This window comes from Aedes aegypti, chromosome 1, assembly GCF_002204515.2.
Source record: "Aedes aegypti strain LVP_AGWG chromosome 1, AaegL5.0 Primary Assembly, whole genome shotgun sequence".
Lineage (NCBI taxonomy): Eukaryota > Metazoa > Arthropoda > Insecta > Diptera > Culicidae > Aedes > Aedes aegypti.
In genome coordinates this window covers 288,348,277-288,365,932 of record NC_035107.1, presented here as the reverse complement: position 1 = coordinate 288,365,932, position 17,656 = coordinate 288,348,277, and the positions used below count along the sequence as shown (strand labels likewise).

The following is a 17,656-nucleotide window of genomic DNA, read 5'->3' as shown; positions in this document are numbered from 1 at the left end:
TGCTTTTTTCGCTTCCTCGCGTGAACATCTTTTATCGCTCACACTAATTTTCCCTGGAGCTACGATGGCGGATAACCGAAAATCACTCCACTCTGTGGATAATTTGATTTTCACTCCATCATATTTTCGCTCACCAACTGCTCCGGAGAATTATCACTATGTGGATAAACAAAAACTAGTGCCGGCGATGGGATTCGAACCTAGAACATTGCTAAAAACAACCGCGATGCGTGCACGCTAACCATGCTACCACACCAACTTGACGAAAGGAGTGGTTAATTTGGTGCATAAAAGCAACTGCTGCTCGTGGCGATGGATACAGGAAAAATTCTCCATGGATCGGAGAAAGAGAAAACAAACTTCTCACAGCTGCGGAAATGTGCAATTATCTATTTTCGCTTTGTTTTGTGGACGGATAAAATCCCAAGGCAGCTGATCGCTGAAAATTGCTGTGAGGGATAAATCCATTATCGTGAGAGTGAGTGAGAATTCGGAAGCCTGCCTACAAATCATGCCTGTAATCCACAACAGATCTTAAGAAATCGTCAATGCAAGAATCCTGCTGTTATCCTTCGGAGGAGTCCATTTTGAATTGAGTCAGAAATCTACCTAGTATTTTTCCAATAATACGACAACGATCTTCCATAAAGGTTCTTGACAAAATTCAACAATTCATGCAAGGCAAGTAGGAACAACAGAAAGCCGCATTTATGTACGATTCAGAATAAAGCAAAGAACTTTGGTATTTTCCGGATCTACTTTGACAGGAGGAATTTTCTCGGCCGAATCTTATGAAACTTGGCAATAAGAAGCACTTGAAAACATCAAATTTTGTGACCAAAAAGAAACCTCGCAGTGAATCAGAAGTGCGAAGAATGAAATACATCACATGCAAACATTTCTAATTCCGCTAATAACTCGTCAAAAATATTCCCAGGAGTTAACTACAGATTTTGTTGGTTGCTTAGAAGCCAACTATCTGCCGTTGGGAGAATTGGGTCCTAAAATTTTTAATAAAATCTTGTTTTTATTTAACAACACGAAAGAGCATGTTACTGCAACTACTTTAGCAATTTTTCCCGCTCAAATAACGGCTATATCATGTTTAAACTTTAATTTGAAAATTGGGTCCATAAATGAACCTTGACACTTTTGATCATGTTTGACGTTCGCTTAGTCGACAAAAACACCACAGGGGTTTTAGTTTTAACACCGGGGTTGTTCCTATCTGACATTTCGGAAGGGACACGGAAAACAAAATACACCCAAAATTTGAGTTTAAACCAAGGGGTGTGACAAATTTAAAAAATATGTATTTTTGACTTAAACCAACGGAAAACATTATTAAATTAAGTAAACATGTGTTTTTGACCTAAACTCAAACGTTTGGCACTAAAATTAGGACAGGGCTTTAGGACCCTATTAACAAAAAAAAAATTGTCAGGGAATCTCCGAAAACCTTGGATCTCGTCAGTGAGCTGGCATAACCAACCAAGGATTATGCAACAAATATTTCAGAAATTGCCTATTGAATTCATTGTTTTTAATTTTCAAGATCTCACTGGATATAATTTGATTATAGTAATTATAGCTTATGGCTACGCGGACCCCCTGAAAGCTCCTCACGGCCCCCTAGGGGTCCGCGGACCACCGGTTGAGAACCCCTGTCGTACATACACAACGAAAAAAAGCATAATGGAATTTCTCCAATGATTATGCATATGCACACTCTGACAGAATTGCACTAATTAGTTTATTCTCAAATTAAATAAAAATGAACGAAAGGAAACGATATGATCGCATAAAAAGGTGCCTCACTAGCTTAAGCTCAGCCGTAAGCTTCCGTTTGCACTGACTGAGGGTGTTCTAATACTAACATTAAACACTAATAACGATGAGAATTACGTTCCAGAGAGAAGGATGCTTAGACCAAAATCCGAACTAATCGCCCAGAATCATCGAGGGACTATGTGGGTGCCTCAGGAACTTCGGCTTCCGCCCGCTGCATTGGACACAATCGTGCGGTTTGATTTGCAGGGGTTGCTCGTGTTCTCGCAGATGCTCGACGAAGGGATCGATGGCTTCGAATATCGCCGTACAGACTTCGCATTCGCACAGTTTATACGGCGGCGGAGGTGATGTTCCTGTGTTATCGTCGTGGTGGGTTAAACACTCCGGCACGTGGCTATTGTAGCTGGGAAGGTCGTCAAACTGTTCGTAGCAGAGGGTGCATACAAGCTTCTCTCGGATTGTTTCCCGGCAAGCTTCAAGGATTTCATCTGGGAGAGGGTCCAACATGACGACGAAGCGACCGTCCTTCTCGACTGGTGGACTGTTTTCTGGAGTGCCGGATTTGGAACGATTCCTGGGAGATTCATCCGGTGTTGGAAGTGGTTTGTCCGGATGGAGCTTCTTGAGGTGGAAGATGTATCGACCCCGGCGGGAGAAGATCCTATCGCAGTACTTGCACTTGCCAAATGCCATCATCCGGCAGCCGTTGTTCTTCAGGTGCGCCTTGAGCTCGTTGTCTGTCAAGAACTGGATTCCGCACGTTTTGCAGCTGATGAGTAGATCACGCCTATGCCGAACGGCATGCATCTTCATCTGATTGACGGTCAGAAACACCTGTCCACAGTCCAGACATTCGGAGTCGTTCTTCCGGGTACTGGCGTGAACGGCAGTTTTGTGGCCCTGGAGAATATTCTTGGTCCGGAACGATTGCTGGCAGAAGCAACAGCTGTATCGGCTGAGTGGAACCAGCTTCTTCAGAGGCGGTGGCGTTAGTCTGTCTGGATTTACGTACTTCTCACTCAGGACGCTCAGTTCCGGGAGGTTGTCATGGTCCTGGGCTTCCGGGGCGACAACTGTCGCTTCGTCGTCGTCTTTTTTGCGCTCGATTTCCGACGACCACCGTAGGTAGGATTTCATGTAGCTGTGGATGAAGACAAGGATTATTCTAGATTTGGTGGACTTCCTTTCAATGAGCTGGTAGCAGGTCTGTTTTTAGAGCCATGGTCTCTATTTCAGAAAAGTCTTCAAGAATTGTATATTATTAATGGAAGGTCTTTAAAGTTTAATGTTTCTCAGAAGCCTAAAGATTTTTGCATCAAGATTTACTACATAAACGACTGAATTGTTAACCAAAATGGTCTCCAATGTATCTATGCAAAGGCTCTGATGTAAAAATCTGCAGGTTTCAGATAAACCTTCAGATACTGTGAACGTGATTGTTCAACAGGTTCTTCAAGAATTTCTTCTCATTTTTCAAAGGATGATAAGTGCGATTTTATCCAGGACATGCTCAAGGAAATTCTTAAGCACTCCAGCGCTATAACCCCCAGTACTTTTCTCTAGGATTACATTTTTTTTTCAAAGACTGACAAATATTATTTTCCAAAGACTTGTGAATCAGGTAGGTGTCCTTAGAAATCCTAGTTAAAATCTAAAAAAAAACCTGAAGGATAATTTTGAAAACTGATAATTTTAAGAAATCCCAGAAGAGATTCTGGAGAAGTTACTGATCGAAATTTTCAAGCAGTTCTTAAATCTTGGAGGAATTCCTAGGGAAAACGAAGGGGAAAGGGGTTATGCAAAATGATTGAGGTATGGAAAATATTGCTTAAATTCAAATGCTTCTACCTTTAAGGAAAAAATGATGAAATTGGATGCATTCGAAAGTATTTCACGAAAAATTTGGTCTAATTTCATTTTTAGGTGGCGTGAAGTTTTTTGATGATCATAATTTCCCTATAAAATAAAACCAATTGTAATTTAAATGTCGCAGACGCACTGATTTTCAAGAATACCTATAGGCTATGCTCAGTCATGTTTGCATTTCCAATCGTGTATATATTATTCGGAACTATATCAAGTTGTGCACCAATCTCAAGATGATGCTATCGAAAGCATTTTCTGTACAGTTAGATGCACTGACCACTTTGTGGTAGGTCTCAGGTGCCCTCGGGAATCCTTGCGAATCCGACTTGCATACTTGTGGATCCGACTGTAATCCTAGCAAATTTGATTGAAATTCTTGCCCAAGTATTCTAATCGGATTCACAATTATTGGGAATATCAGGATTATAGTCGGATTTGCAAGGATTTTAGTCAAATTCGCAAGGATTCCAGTCGAAACCCTATTAATTCCAGTCGTTTTCGCAAGAACTTTAGTCGGATTTGCAAAGATTCCAGTCGAAATCCACAAAATCCGCAATCGCAATAGTTCCAGTTAGATTCGTAAGAATTCCAGTCGAATTCGCAAAGATTCCAGTTGGATTCGCAAGGATTTATGTCAAATTCGCAAGGACATCAGTCGAAATCCAAAGAATTACATTTCAAATCGAAGATCCAGTCGAATTCACAAGCACACCATTCGTATTCACAAAGATTCCAGTCGTATTCGTAAGGATTTTATTCGAAATCACAAGGATTCCAGCCAGATTCACAAAGATTTCAGTCGTATTAGCAAAAATACTAGTCGGAATCGGGAAGATTTCAGACGGATTAACAAGGATTCCGGTAAAAATCGCCAGATTTCCGGTCGGATTTGCCACATGCTTAACAATTGCAATTAAATTTGTGGATGAAAGTCTGGAAATTTTCAAACATGTACCTGCGACGCTACTCAACAAAGACCAAGTCCAAGGCAACTTGATACCAGTGTTGTGAAAAACTCAATTTCTCATAACTCACGCTTGAGATTTTTCATGCGTGAGTTGTCAATCACGCAACTCAGCAATCAAAAAATCATGGATGAGTTGGCTCACCTTTTTGACTCATTGTCTCGTATTTCCACAGTTTACTCATACACGGCAATAATTTCTTGTTTGTCTGGTAAAATTATAGTAATCCTTTCTAACGTAAAACACAACATTCGGGTTTCACGAGTTTTGGGACTGAATCATTTTTTTACGGTTCGAGTTGATTGGGTGATTTTGCATCAAAATCTCAAGCGTGAGATTTGCGAAGCAGATCTCTAATGAGTTTGCTCTCACGGGAGAGCGTATTGATTATCATTTGAGTGTGAGTCTATCAACACTGCTTGATACCTACAAATCGTTCCCTTGATATATTTAACAGCTTTTAAATTTTAAGCTTCTACCCAGTGTTGCTCAGACTCATTTCCCCGAAAATAACATTTTCCGAACTACGAAGCCACGAACTACTACAACCATGATCTATCCTCCTAAGATAGAAAAGCAGATGGTTAAGCTTGAGTACTGCACACAAAATCGATCAATTTTGATCCCAGAGAGACACAATTCAAGTTTCGGTGAAATGAAATGAGTGAGTGAGTGAGTGCGAATCATTTCACCGAAACTTGAATTGCGGCCCACCGAGATCGAATCTGTCGGATCCCATGTGCAACGCTCAAGCCCAACCACCTCCCCCTCCATCACAGGAATACAACGCACAGTTATAACAGTTCATGGCTTCACAATTCGAATTTCGGGGAAATCAGTCTGGTCAACACTGCTTCTACCAAAGAGGGGAGGGAATCATTGCGTTAAGTATATAATGTGTGAATACGGTGGATGTCTTCAAGTCGAGTCTAGTTCACGACACTGAAGACGGTCTTATATTTTGGTTCGAAAAACTAAATCTGTCAAAGGATACCCGAAATTTCGGGTGAAATTAATCATTTTTCACAATTTTTCTTGACTGTTTTCTATAATGTTGATAAACAACAACTAAATGGAGGAAAACAAGTACGAAGGTGAGCCTCATCGGCTCATGTACCGAAATTTTCTAACAAATGTCAAAAATAAAAAAAATCAGGGGATCTAATTTCGGGGTGAAATGTGAGCTTCGTGAATCAGAATATTCTTGTTAAATTCTTAACAATACAATATTTATATAAACAATAAAAAGTTAAATTTCAATAATTACGCGGAAAACGCCTAAATGCATGCAATTTCTTAAGGTATTCCCTGATATCTAACAGAAATTCAATTATTTCAACCATATGAGCATATTGAAACGAGTTTTGAGGATGGAATCTGGTTTGGGGATATATTTTAAGCACCCTCACAAACTTTCAGGTTTATACCATGTTCAAATCCTTCTTTAGAACTAGAAGTTCATGGATGTTTGTCAATACTGCACCGTACATGAATTTGAAATTTTACATTGTTTTTACAGTAATAAACATTCTTTAACGCAAAAAATACTTCACAATTCGCCAATAGTTACGACAAGCAACGTTCATTCACTACAGGTTACATTGATATTTGTGCTCCATTAGGAAGAAATAAAATCGTGTGATACGGTGATCAATTTCACCCAAGTTTACGGTACTAACTCTTGTGGAATTGTGGTATAATACCCTTATCCAATGTTTGTCCAGAAATAGTCGTCCGAGTTGAAGACGCTCTTAGTTATTAAAATGGGAACCGCTACCAGCCCTGCAGATTATCCTACACTGAGGCAAAAATACTTAGGTTTTCCATAAATCAAGACTTATGAACCAGCCAAATTATGGTTTCATTGCACGCTTAAACATTTCGAAAATGGGATCATAAGTTTCATAAGTGAGAGCTTTGAATTCTTTAACAACAATTGCTTGAAATAATTATCATAGCAATCGCTAGAAGAACTACTCCGCTTTCGATGTTGGCTACAAGTTAATCGATAACAGATCACATGTTATCAAAACATGTCAATTATTGAGCACGCCTGAAATATAAGGTGAATAACATTATCGATTTATAATTCGAATTAAGTTTAATATCATTGCGTTTAATACCGAATTTCATTGATTGACTATGAAATTTATTACTGAAATTCTTCACCGAAATCATAAGTAAAACTTAAAAATTTCAACAATAATCGTTGTGGCGCCAAATCATAATTATTCCTTAAGAAATTATTAAGTTTTTTTGCCTCAGTGTAGATTTCTCCGACATCTCATTACTAACCCTGGATACTCACTTCTGCAGCGCCAGCTGTTTCTCCGCTTGGCTCATCCGAATTTGCGGCACGACCTCCTCGACAGGAGCTTCCTCTTCTTCCTTTTCGTCTCCTACAATCACTTCCGGAACGATAACTTCCGTATCGAAATCTAAAATAATAGTTTTTCATTGAATAGCCCTGACAAATCTACTGACGTTCGAGACTCACCTGGATCGTCCTGAAAAAATCCCGGCTTATCGGACCCATTGATGAACACCTTGTCCTCCGGGTAGTCGTAGAACAGCACCATCGCGTTCGGATCCTCGCGCCGTTTGGCCTTCAGCGCTTCGTCACATCGCCGACTGGTTTCCCGGAATTCCAGGATTCCCTCCAGCCGTTTGGTGCACAGCAGACAAACGGCATACGGAAAGTCTTCCTCCAGGCTCAACCATATGCCCAAACATTCCCCGATGGTGTTCACGAAGGGCAGGTCCACCTCGGTGCCACACGTCCGTATGACCCAGTGGATGTTTTCCTGCGAGAAACACAGCCGGCAAAACTGAGTCGGATCATTGCCAGGTCTGTGCGAGAAACACAAATTTTACTTTTCTTATTTACGATTGCAAAATTATGGAAATTCGAAAAAAAATCTTACACTTCTGGCAAAAACTGGTCCATGGTGAAAAATTGCGATTCAAGATGGCTACGAAACACCAACTTTTCAGCGCAGAGAAAAGGAAAAAATGCGCTTTGTTTATGCTATCGCCTCCCGTAGTGACGGATGGTTGACAGGCAGTTGTTTACATTATGGTCGGTCCCCAGAAGGGAAGACGGGGTTGCACAAGAAAGCGACGAAATTGATGTTTACGCGAACGTCCCATCGAACGCCGTGATGCACTAATCGTGTTTTTCTGCGCCGCCGATGGCATTTCGATTTGACACTGACAGCTGACGTTTGAGGGCAAATAGTAAACAATAATAGCATTCAGATGCATGAGGGCGTAACTGAAAAGAAGTTAATAATTGTAATTGTAATTTATTAACATAACGTAGGCCTGTTAGTTACACCTAAAATTGCTTAAAATTTATCAAAAAAAAAAAAAAAAAAAGAGATCAATAAGGGTTCTTTCACAAATTTCATAACGCTGTAGCCATGTTTTTTATTCAGAAATAAAAATTAGAAAAATCAAAAACCAAAATTTAAAAATTTGCGAATACAATTAAATTATTGCTTAAAACGTACTTAGATCTATTTTAGATAGCGAAAAATAATATTTAGTTAAAAATAAAATAAAAATGTGGGTATTAGACGGTTACGGTGATTATAAAACGAAGCCAAACTTTGAATTTTCAAGTGCACAAGGGTTTATTCACAAATTTCATAACGCCAAAAATGGTCATTTTTGACACCCACCCACCCCCGTCAGCGTTACGAAATTTGTGAATGGGCCCCAAGACTGGAGAATTTAACAACAGTTCGCATTGAAAATCAATCAAATTACTTGCTTGCTGGTGGTGACCAATGGGAAAAATTTTCAACGCGGAACGCTGTTACGTTCTCAAGTCTTGTGCTATTGAAAATTTGAGGTGTGGCTTCGTTCTATAATCACCTTAAATAGATGCCATTGAACTCCTTTTGCTCTTATCCGCAAAAAAATCGCAATTTTAGTGTTTCTTAATAAATGGATTGTGCCTTAGACAGCGTTAATTTATTACGTAATGTTAAAAGACGACCCACTCCCCCATTCGTAATGCTTTTTGCATGGAAAATTTATTTTTTTGTATGAACTTTCTCCCTCCTCTAAAGCGTTACGTAATTTGTGGACGGTGCCGGTTGAAATCTGGCAAACAGTTTCAACACTAAATAAATCGCACGCGCTCTGCGCGCGTTCGTATAAATGAGATGGATGGATATGGGTTATGAGAAGGCTATGCGTGATCGGGTGAGATTTGAATTCGGAACTTGTAACCTTCTGTGTTATTGGGTCACCAAATGGCTCTGTAGCTTAGTTGGTAAAGCACTCGTCTAGCATACAAGAGTCGTGCGTTCGAACCCACCTGAGCATGTGGTTTTTTTTTTCATAATTTCACTCATAGCTTATCGATCTTTACCACGCGTAATGATCAAAATTAATTTTAAAACCATGCGGGTTGGATACCAATATATGAAACAATAGAAAACATGTGACTGTAGCAATTGGTTCTGGAGGTCGGGAGCGGATCATTTGGCATAATGGCCGTTTTGGCATAAATAGAATTAGATCCCTTCTTTCAAAATATGCCTGTTTTTGATGGAATTTATGTATACATTGGCATATATGCCAAATGGCTTCATACCAAATGACCCAGACCCCTAGAGGCCTACATTTACCGAAACCGATGTTTCTACCTTAACTGAAAGGAGATACGGGCGTTCTCAAAAATCAATCCCTCAAACGACGGCTTCAATTTACTGCCCCCACCTTCCACTATATTAACCGCCCCCCACACATCAATCAATCAAACTTCCACCCGATGGTCTTCCGCTGGAACTCTGCCCCGTCTCCGGCAGTGGCCTGCCGGTTAATCTCCAGATGCCGGTCCCGGCTGACGCACTCCTCCAGGATTTCCCCATCGCCCTTGACCAGCCGGGTGCGTCCCGTTTCGGGATCTACCACCCGCCGCACCACCGCCTGGCGCGCTTCGTACTGCTCCCGGGTTTCTGGTGCCCGCGCCTGGGTATTCATCAGATCCAACGGCACACCGCAATCGGCCCCCGCGATGGCCGCTGGTTCGCTCCGTCCTTGCTCCTTTTTTTGTTGCTTTCGGAGGCGCTTTTCCGCCTTCCGTTGTTCGCGTTCCTGTTTTTTCAATGCTCTCCTCCGGGCTTTACCTTCCTTGCGCTCGCGCTTAGCTTCCTTTTTGAGCGCCTTCTTCAACCTCTTTTTCTCCTTCCGCTCATCTCGGCGGGATTTTTTGGACTTTTTACGATCTGGACTGCTGCTTCTGCTAATACTTCCACTGCTGGTCGAACTGTCAGAGGAATTGCCTTCGGTGCTGCTGCTGCTACTGCTCCTGCTACTGTCCGATGATGACGATGAATCGCGACGGGACTTCCGCTTACTGGAGGATCTTTTCTTACTCACTTTCATCCTGTGGGAACATTGAGGAATTCGGAAACTATCGCGACAAAAATTGCAAGCACTTTTGAAAACTTTTTGGACTTTTCTTTTGATTGTTTGTAAATATTTTTTTGTTTGCTGTTATCAAAACAAAACTGTAGCAGGGGTGGAACGAAATTTGACTCCATCAAGCTGGAAAACAAAATTTGTACATTTAATGTATAACAGATATAGGGGAAGGGGTGGTAAAATGAACACCTTAAGGAAATTATCTTGTTTCTGATAGAAAAACGTGGAATTTATATACACTCAAAATAATCCACACGTCAGTGCTACGTGAAAACATACGTGTTTTTTTTTCATCGCACTTTCATGTAGCACTTACGTGGATCTAACGTAGCACCGAATGAACGCATGAACTAATGAACTTCATCCGTTCGATCGAAGCTCCACGTAACAGCTACGTGGATTTTCACGTAGTTGTTACGAAGGTTCCCAATAAATCCCACATAATTTTTCACTACAAGTCATTATTATATTTGAATGAAACCACCTGTTTCGAGTTAGCTTTCGGAAGTTTGTTTTTCAATTTGTAGAAAAAAGCAATAAACTAAAAAAATAAAAATATTTATTAGGTTCTTTCGATACCCAGCATAAATTAGCAACGCATTTTGTAGGTGATTTGAAACACTGTATAATTGTATTCTCGGTATAGTCCAGCTGAATTCGAACATGTCTGTAGAATGGGTAAAAAACTACAGTAAATACACGTTCTCCGTTTGCCTCCGACCAGTGCCAAACTATTCAGGAACTGGTTCGCTCCAAACGTTACGTGTCGGCAAAGATGATTAGAAGCAAAAAGATAATCGACTCCTGTCTTTTCTAGGAGACACGAATAACGCCGCTCTGGTGAGTCAAAAGCTAACTAATATGTAACGTTCCCCTAGTGACCACCAGATGTTGAAGTGTTCGTTTGTGACATTCACGCTTAAGAAAAGCTACACAGCTCAATCGGGGATGTTCGATATTGCCAATCATTTATAAATGCCATAAAATGCAAGAAAAGAAGAAAAAAAAAACAGCACAGGAATATTTTTTTAGTATGTGTAAAAATTCCACCAATTTTGTGTTGGTCCAGAAGAGCCTGATTTGATGTGAGTTGTACTTATTCCTGTGTAATTTTTTTAAAGCGTGTTTGTTTTGATTCATCATCGTTTTGTAATTGCACGATGATTTTAATTTAGTCGAAAATAATGTTTACGCGCTTTTCACACAACAGATGGCAGTAGTGTTACTTGAATAGCGTGTCGTCTGCAAAATGTATGGCAAAATAAAGAGTCGATCATCTTTTTCCTTTTAACCATCTTTGGTGTCGGCCTTGCTGTGTTTCTAATCAATTAGATAAATTCTTAATATAGTATTATCCAGCATTTAAACCATATTTACCTCGAAAACGATCAAGCAGAATATCAAAAATGCTCTTGAAAACAATAGTGGCCACCATCTTTATATATGAGCTGAACACAGAATGAACGCAATGTGCAGATGTCAAAACTCAGAATGAATTAAGTGTCTACGTGAATTCCACGTAAGCTGGGCTACCGTAGTGAAAATGAGCGGGTATCTTTTTGATGATTATATATGCCCTGGTGATCATTACCTTAGTCAGGTAAAGTCAGGGTAAAATGAATTTGGACTGGCTTACGTGATTTTCTACGTAGCAATAACGTTTAGATTATTTTGAGTGTAGTTTCATCCCACATCATCAAAAACAGAGATGTTATCAGGGTTCAACATTTGGACGTCAAAACGGCGTATCTTTACGGATCATTGGAGGAAGAGGTATTTATGCGACAGCCTCCAGGATACGGAGCTGAAGGTCAGGAGGAGCTGGTCTGTCGGCTTAAGCGAAGCATATATGGATTACGCCAGTTGGCAAGGTGCTGGAACAGGAGATTGAATGCAGCTTTGGTGAAGCAAGGATTCGTTCAATCAAAAGCGGATCCTTGTTTATACGTACGGAAAAACAACGGAGTCAAAACGTACCTGTTGGTTTACGTTGATGATTTCCTTCTTAGATCGTCCAGCGAGGAGGAGATTCGTCGGATTTGTGAAAGCCTTAGCGAAGAGTTCGAGATTACCTGCCTAGGAGGAGTCCGTCATTTCATGGGCATGGAAATTCAGCTAGAGGAAGGTGTCCACCAAATCAGCCTTTCAAACTACATTGATAATCTGATCGGGAAGCACGGAATGCAAGAAGCAAAGACGGCGAAATCACCGATGGACATTGGTTACCCGAAGCAAACAGAAGAAGATGGACTGTTCGAAGATACGACCAAATATCGCAGCCTAGTTGGAGGATTGTTATACCTGGCCGTGATCGCTCGGCTGGATATTGCTGCTTGTACTGCCATCTTGGGACGAAAAGTGAGTGCACCATGTGAGTCGGATTGGTCGGCCGCAAAGAGGCCCGGATAAAAACGTATCATTCAGTGAATGGAATAAACCATTAATGTTCAATATAACGTATTGGATACAATACAGCGTATTGTAATTGAATGTCGAAGCAATATTATTCTTGTTTGGATATACAATTCAAAAACAATATAATATATTGTAACAGAACATTGTATTGTTTTTAATTGGTTTTATACCTTACAATTTTGGTCAAATTCCTATTTTCGCGTAAAACAACTGTTGCTTTTTTCTATGTAGCTTTGCTGAAAGAAATAAACAAAACAAGTTCAGAAAGCAAGAAATGTTGGGTGAAAAATATTCAAAAAGTAAAAATAAGTAGTTTTTTAGAAGTCACTTGACATTAGCTGTAACGACGTATGCAACCATGATACAGTTCGTTGAATTGTTTTTGTATTGTACAACAATACAAAAATTGCTAATCAAGACATTATATGAACATTATATCGTATTGTATTTTCAAAATGTTTGTATGAGAAAATATCTATATTTGTTCTGTTACGATACTTAACCACCCATACATTATATTGCAAAAATCTCATATACCATACAATGAACTGTTCAAAACAATATATTGTACTGTAATTGTATTGACATTTTACATATACTGTATTGTATTTCCAATATATTGAATGGTACTGTTACAATGCGTTATATAGTTTTTGTATTGTATTTTTTATCCGGGGGGTCTTGAGATACCTCAAGGGGACGAAGAACTATAAGTTACGACTTGGAGGAGACCTTGATCAACCACTAGCCGGTTATTCGGATGCTGATTGGGCCGGCGACATGGAGAGCAGACGTTTAACAACCGGATACGTCATATCGTTCGGCGGAGAAGTCGTGTCGTGGGCAAGTCGCCGACAAAACGCAGTTACGCTATCAAGCATGGAAGCTGAGTATGTCGCTTTGAGCGAAACATGCCTGGAGACGTTGTGGATGAGGAAGCTACTCTGTGACTTCGATGAAGCTCAGGATACTTCGACTGTCATCAAAGAGGATAACCAGGGATGCTTGGCGTTTGTGAAGACAGAACGATCAAGCCGCCGTTCTAAGCACATAGATACCAAGGAGCGGTTCATTCGGGAGCTATGCGATAAGAAGGAGATTATCCTGCAGTACCGTCGATGGGAGTGACAATGGGTCTAGGGGGTGAGATTGGGTCAAAACGGAAAAATATGATTTATGAAATATTTCAGCTAATAACGCTGATATTACTAAAATTAATAATTCATATGTTAGGGAACATATCATTACACGTGATTCATCACAATTTACATTTTTAGAAATAGTAGTTTTTATTTACTTTATCAATAAACTTGTATGTTGAAACTAGATAAAATTTACCACATTAAATTTCTCCTGTGCGAAGTATCACGCATGTAGTTAAACTTCTATCGTTATATTAATAGAAGGTTGAAAGTCTTTTCATTACACTTCACACGTATTTTCCGGAATCTATTTTATTTTTCCACAAAAATTTCATTTTTTTCGGTACGGTGTCTTAAACATCAAAAATGGGGGTGAGATTGGGTCAAGTGAGAACGATAGAAAATGATATTACAAGTTCACTTTTTTGACATTTCACGGTTCCTGGTGTTCTCTTTTTTCATTAAGATGTGTTTATACTTTCTAAATACAGCATATCTGAAACATCAAACAAGTCTACTTAAGTATTTCGTGCGTTGAATAACAATGCAACGCATTTTGACAACTTCTCAAACCCGCAACTGTGTTTCGAGCGCAGCAACAGCGTAAAAATTTATCAAAGGGATTTTTTTGTAATTTAATATTTATCAGTGTTTTTATATTATAGATACATCTCACGGAAACACAAATGAGTTGGATCGCTGAAATTATGACGCTGGGATTATGACGTCAACATCTGCCTGAAATGTACTGATCGTGGAATGTCGCACCGAAATTTAACTATTTGCAAAGGTTTAAAATAATCACTGTTTCAGTACACCTTTGGGGAAACTGAATAGGCTTTATGGCAATGAGGATGCGACTTTGAAGACAATTTAAGGAAAAAAACAAGAAAATTCAAGTAAACTTGACGATAAATGTTGGGTTTACATATTTTTTCTCATAGGTCTTAATTTTTTTGTATAATCGTTCTTTTAAGTGGGTTTATCATACCTGTGAAACATCTTAGATATCTTTTCGCATTGTTTGCATCGTATTTCATCAATATTTTTCAACTGTGAATGGTTTTGCAATCATATTCTCAAAAACAAGTTATTTCAATTACAGTGACCCAATGTCACCCCCTCTATGGGGTGAGATTGGGTCATTTTTCATTAACTTGTGGTGCCGCTGTGAATAAATATTTTTCTATAATTTTTTGAACAGTTGTTAATGTACCATCAAAGTACATACACACCAAATTTGAAGTTTATTGGAGTTAAATTGCGATAGTTATTCAATAAATAAATCGTACATGTCCCTTTTTGACCCATTGTCACCCCCAACGACGGTACTGTTCTACGGTTGATATGCTGGCAGATCTTCTAACGAAGCCTCTGGGACCATTGAAGCATCAGAAGTTCTGCAACATGCTAGGGTTCCGGATGAATATGTGAAAAGGCTGCTCATCAAGGAGGAGTGTCGGTATTCGATGATCACCTCTCCACTATACACACCTTGGCTCGCCCTTGGTGTTGCCATGCCTGACACATCGCCTCATATTGAGCGTGGGAAAATAGAGAAAAAGTTCATTCCAAACCAAACTTTCAACGAAGCAAGTTCGTTCGTGTTGTGTTTACTTTCTTTCAATAAAAATACAGTTACTAAAGTAATCTCGCGTGTGCAAATTCTTTCTGTACCGAATTCCTTACGCTGTTATCCACTGTGTGGTTTGCTTTGTTGTGTACACAAGACCAGCTGGTGAGCCGAGAATAAAGAAAAAATGGTAAACATTGAGCCGACCGGAGAAAACTGTCACGAACATCAGGATAATTGCATGGGCGGCGGTGATCGAAAAGGGGCAGCAAAATCGAAGGCGAAATCTAAAAAAGACGAAATTCAGATCACTAAAGTCTAAGTGGTGAAAAAAATCGCAATAGTCAATAAAATCTTTTTATTTTATTGAAGTACGCTGTTGGAAAGATACGTCACGTTAAATGGAGCTCTTTTTATAAAACTGCTTGACCCATTCGGTTGAAAAATTTCAATACTTTTCTAGAGCAAAATAGCATACTTAACTTTAAACGGAACTACACAGAAATTATTTTATTGTAGAAACTACTGAATCCATAGTAAAATTAAGAACTGCACCAACGATTTTCAACCGACTACATTTATCTGTTATTCTACCAAAACATAGTCAACATCACTACACAAGAAAATATATTCCGTTTATTCAACCCCAGTTGCAGTATTTATGACTAGAAACATTCTTGATTTGACAATTTTGGCATTTTACTTTTGACCACACTGTGTTGTACGGTGGGTGTCACTGATTGAAATACAATGCTTTGTAGTGGATGCTACTATGGACATGGTCACATTTACTGCACTGCTCAGTGATTTGTACTAGATTGTAGTAAACTTAACAGATTTTTGTAGTCGGTTGAAAATCGCTGGTGCAGTTCTTAATTTTACCATGGATCCGGTAGATTATACAAGAAAAATTGTTTGCGTGTAGAGATTGACCCAATTTGATTTGTTTTTTTTTTCTCAAACCGGGCCTTCTGCCCGAGAGTTCGGTTTAAACAGCAAGTGTAGACATGATACTTGTAAGAAACTTCTCATCTTGTTCTTTTTTTATGACGCTCCCTACCAAGAGCGTGAATAGTCAGTCTTTTTAGGTTCGGTTCGTGTCGAATGTTTGTACTAGAAATCCTTTATAAGAGAGATTCGCGGAAGCTGACATTTCTGTCAAAGTGTGAGCCAATCGAGCAGCGAGAGCTGTCAAAGTGTGAGCCAAACGAACATGCGTTATGTTTGTTTTGAACTTTTCTTGAGGAGTAATGTTATCCACTTGAAATTATTTCGGTAAAAGTAATTTTGCATGAAGCAAAATAAATGAAATGTTTTTCTTTTTTAATTTTTTTTCAATGCCATTTTTAGTTGTTGATTTTTTGGGCTGTTTATTAGTTTGAATGTGTAGCTCAAAGATCTATAACGAAAAAAAATAATATTTTTAGCGATAAGGAAGTCATGTCCGTGTTACAATATTGTTCTCGACGCCGAGCAAAATCAGCACTGCTGGTCTGTTGCCAAATATTTCCATTTTACTTCCGCGTATCTCTCTATATAGGATCACTAGTTTGTACGTTCTTCATTTCAATACAGTACCAGATTAACGGCCTAACTGACAAATGTAAACAAACTGAGTTTTATTCACCTAACAGTTTGTTTGATAAATTGCAATTATATAATGCACATCTGTTCCTTAAAAATAACGTTTTTCACGAACTAAGTAAGAAAAACATAAAGGCGCATTTGATATTCTCTTTCGATTCGAATTCTGATGTCAATTTCGCCCATCTTCCCCCTCTGCGCTAACCGGGCGCAATTGAGCTTGAGTGTGGCAGCCGGGCGCATTTCAAACTGAGTGTGCAGAAGGGCGTTAGTGATAAAGGTTCGTGCGAGAGAGCGTAGCAGAACGGCGAAGCTGATGATAGTCAAACCAGAAGGACGAGGTCAAAAGGCGCAAACGCTGTTGCCAAACTGAAGAAGACGAAAAACCGAGGGGCGCAACAGCTCTAAATTTTGTTGAATGGCGCATGATGGATTTTTATTTATTTTAACATGTTATTCATAATATTTAAATAAGTTAAATGTTTTGCTACAAAAATAATATTGCAATGGATCCTACAAAAATGCATCATGCGATTAAATCGATCGGAAACATAATATAGAATTAAAATTAAACCCGCAAACTTCAAACCGATTTTACAGAGAATGTATTAGTCTTCACATTCGCCCTAGTTCTGACTCTGTATTGATTTGACTGCCGCCCACATTATGAATTTCTTAAGCTCAGAGTAGGTAGTTTCCGTTTGACAGCGGCATGAAATACTAAACCGATTGAAAAGTTCTTTCTACCCAGCGTTACCTACCAAAATTTCCTAGGTGGATTAATCAGCTTAAATTTAGGTAAAGTAACTGAATTTAGCATCTTGAACGGACGGAGCGGGGTCGGTGTGTATGAAGAAGCTGTCAGAAGAAAATTTGAATTC

The 17,656-nt window shown here is 39.3% G+C and overlaps 2 protein-coding genes across 2 annotated transcripts; both read right to left on the bottom strand.

Moving 5' to 3' along the window:
• Window positions 1–1,731: 1,731 nt before the first annotated feature.
• Window positions 1,732–7,875, bottom strand: LOC5565603 (zinc finger protein 82 homolog). Its single transcript, XM_021838106.1, has 4 exons — window positions 7,547–7,875; window positions 7,120–7,472; window positions 6,931–7,060; window positions 1,732–2,932 (listed from the first exon to the last, which is right to left on the bottom strand). Exons 1-4 carry the CDS (start codon window positions 7,567–7,569, stop codon window positions 1,942–1,944), a joined length of 1,497 nt encoding a protein of 498 aa, XP_021693798.1. The 5' UTR covers window positions 7,570–7,875; the 3' UTR covers window positions 1,732–1,941.
• A 1,114-nt stretch (window positions 7,876–8,989) lies between these two features.
• LOC5565602 (ADP-ribosylation factor-like protein 6-interacting protein 4) lies at window positions 8,990–10,136 on the bottom strand. The gene has a single exon (XM_021838105.1). It carries the CDS (start codon window positions 10,020–10,022, stop codon window positions 9,387–9,389), a length of 636 nt encoding a protein of 211 aa, XP_021693797.1. The 5' UTR covers window positions 10,023–10,136; the 3' UTR covers window positions 8,990–9,386.
• Window positions 10,137–17,656: the final 7,520 nt, after the last annotated feature.

Coding starts and splice junctions, on each gene's coding strand:
- LOC5565603 (XM_021838106.1), bottom strand. CDS start 7,569: ATGGACCAGTTTTTGCCAGAAGT. Junction 7,473..7,546: donor GACCAGTTTTTGCCAGAAGT/GTAAGATTTTTT, acceptor TTTCTCGCACAG/ACCTGGCAATGATCCGACTC. Junction 2,933..6,930: donor AAACAGCTGGCGCTGCAGAA/GTGAGTATCCAG, acceptor CTTCATCCACAG/CTACATGAAATCCTACCTAC.
- LOC5565602 (XM_021838105.1), bottom strand. CDS start 10,022: ATGAAAGTGAGTAAGAAAAGATCCTCCAGTAAGCGGAAGTCCCGTCGC.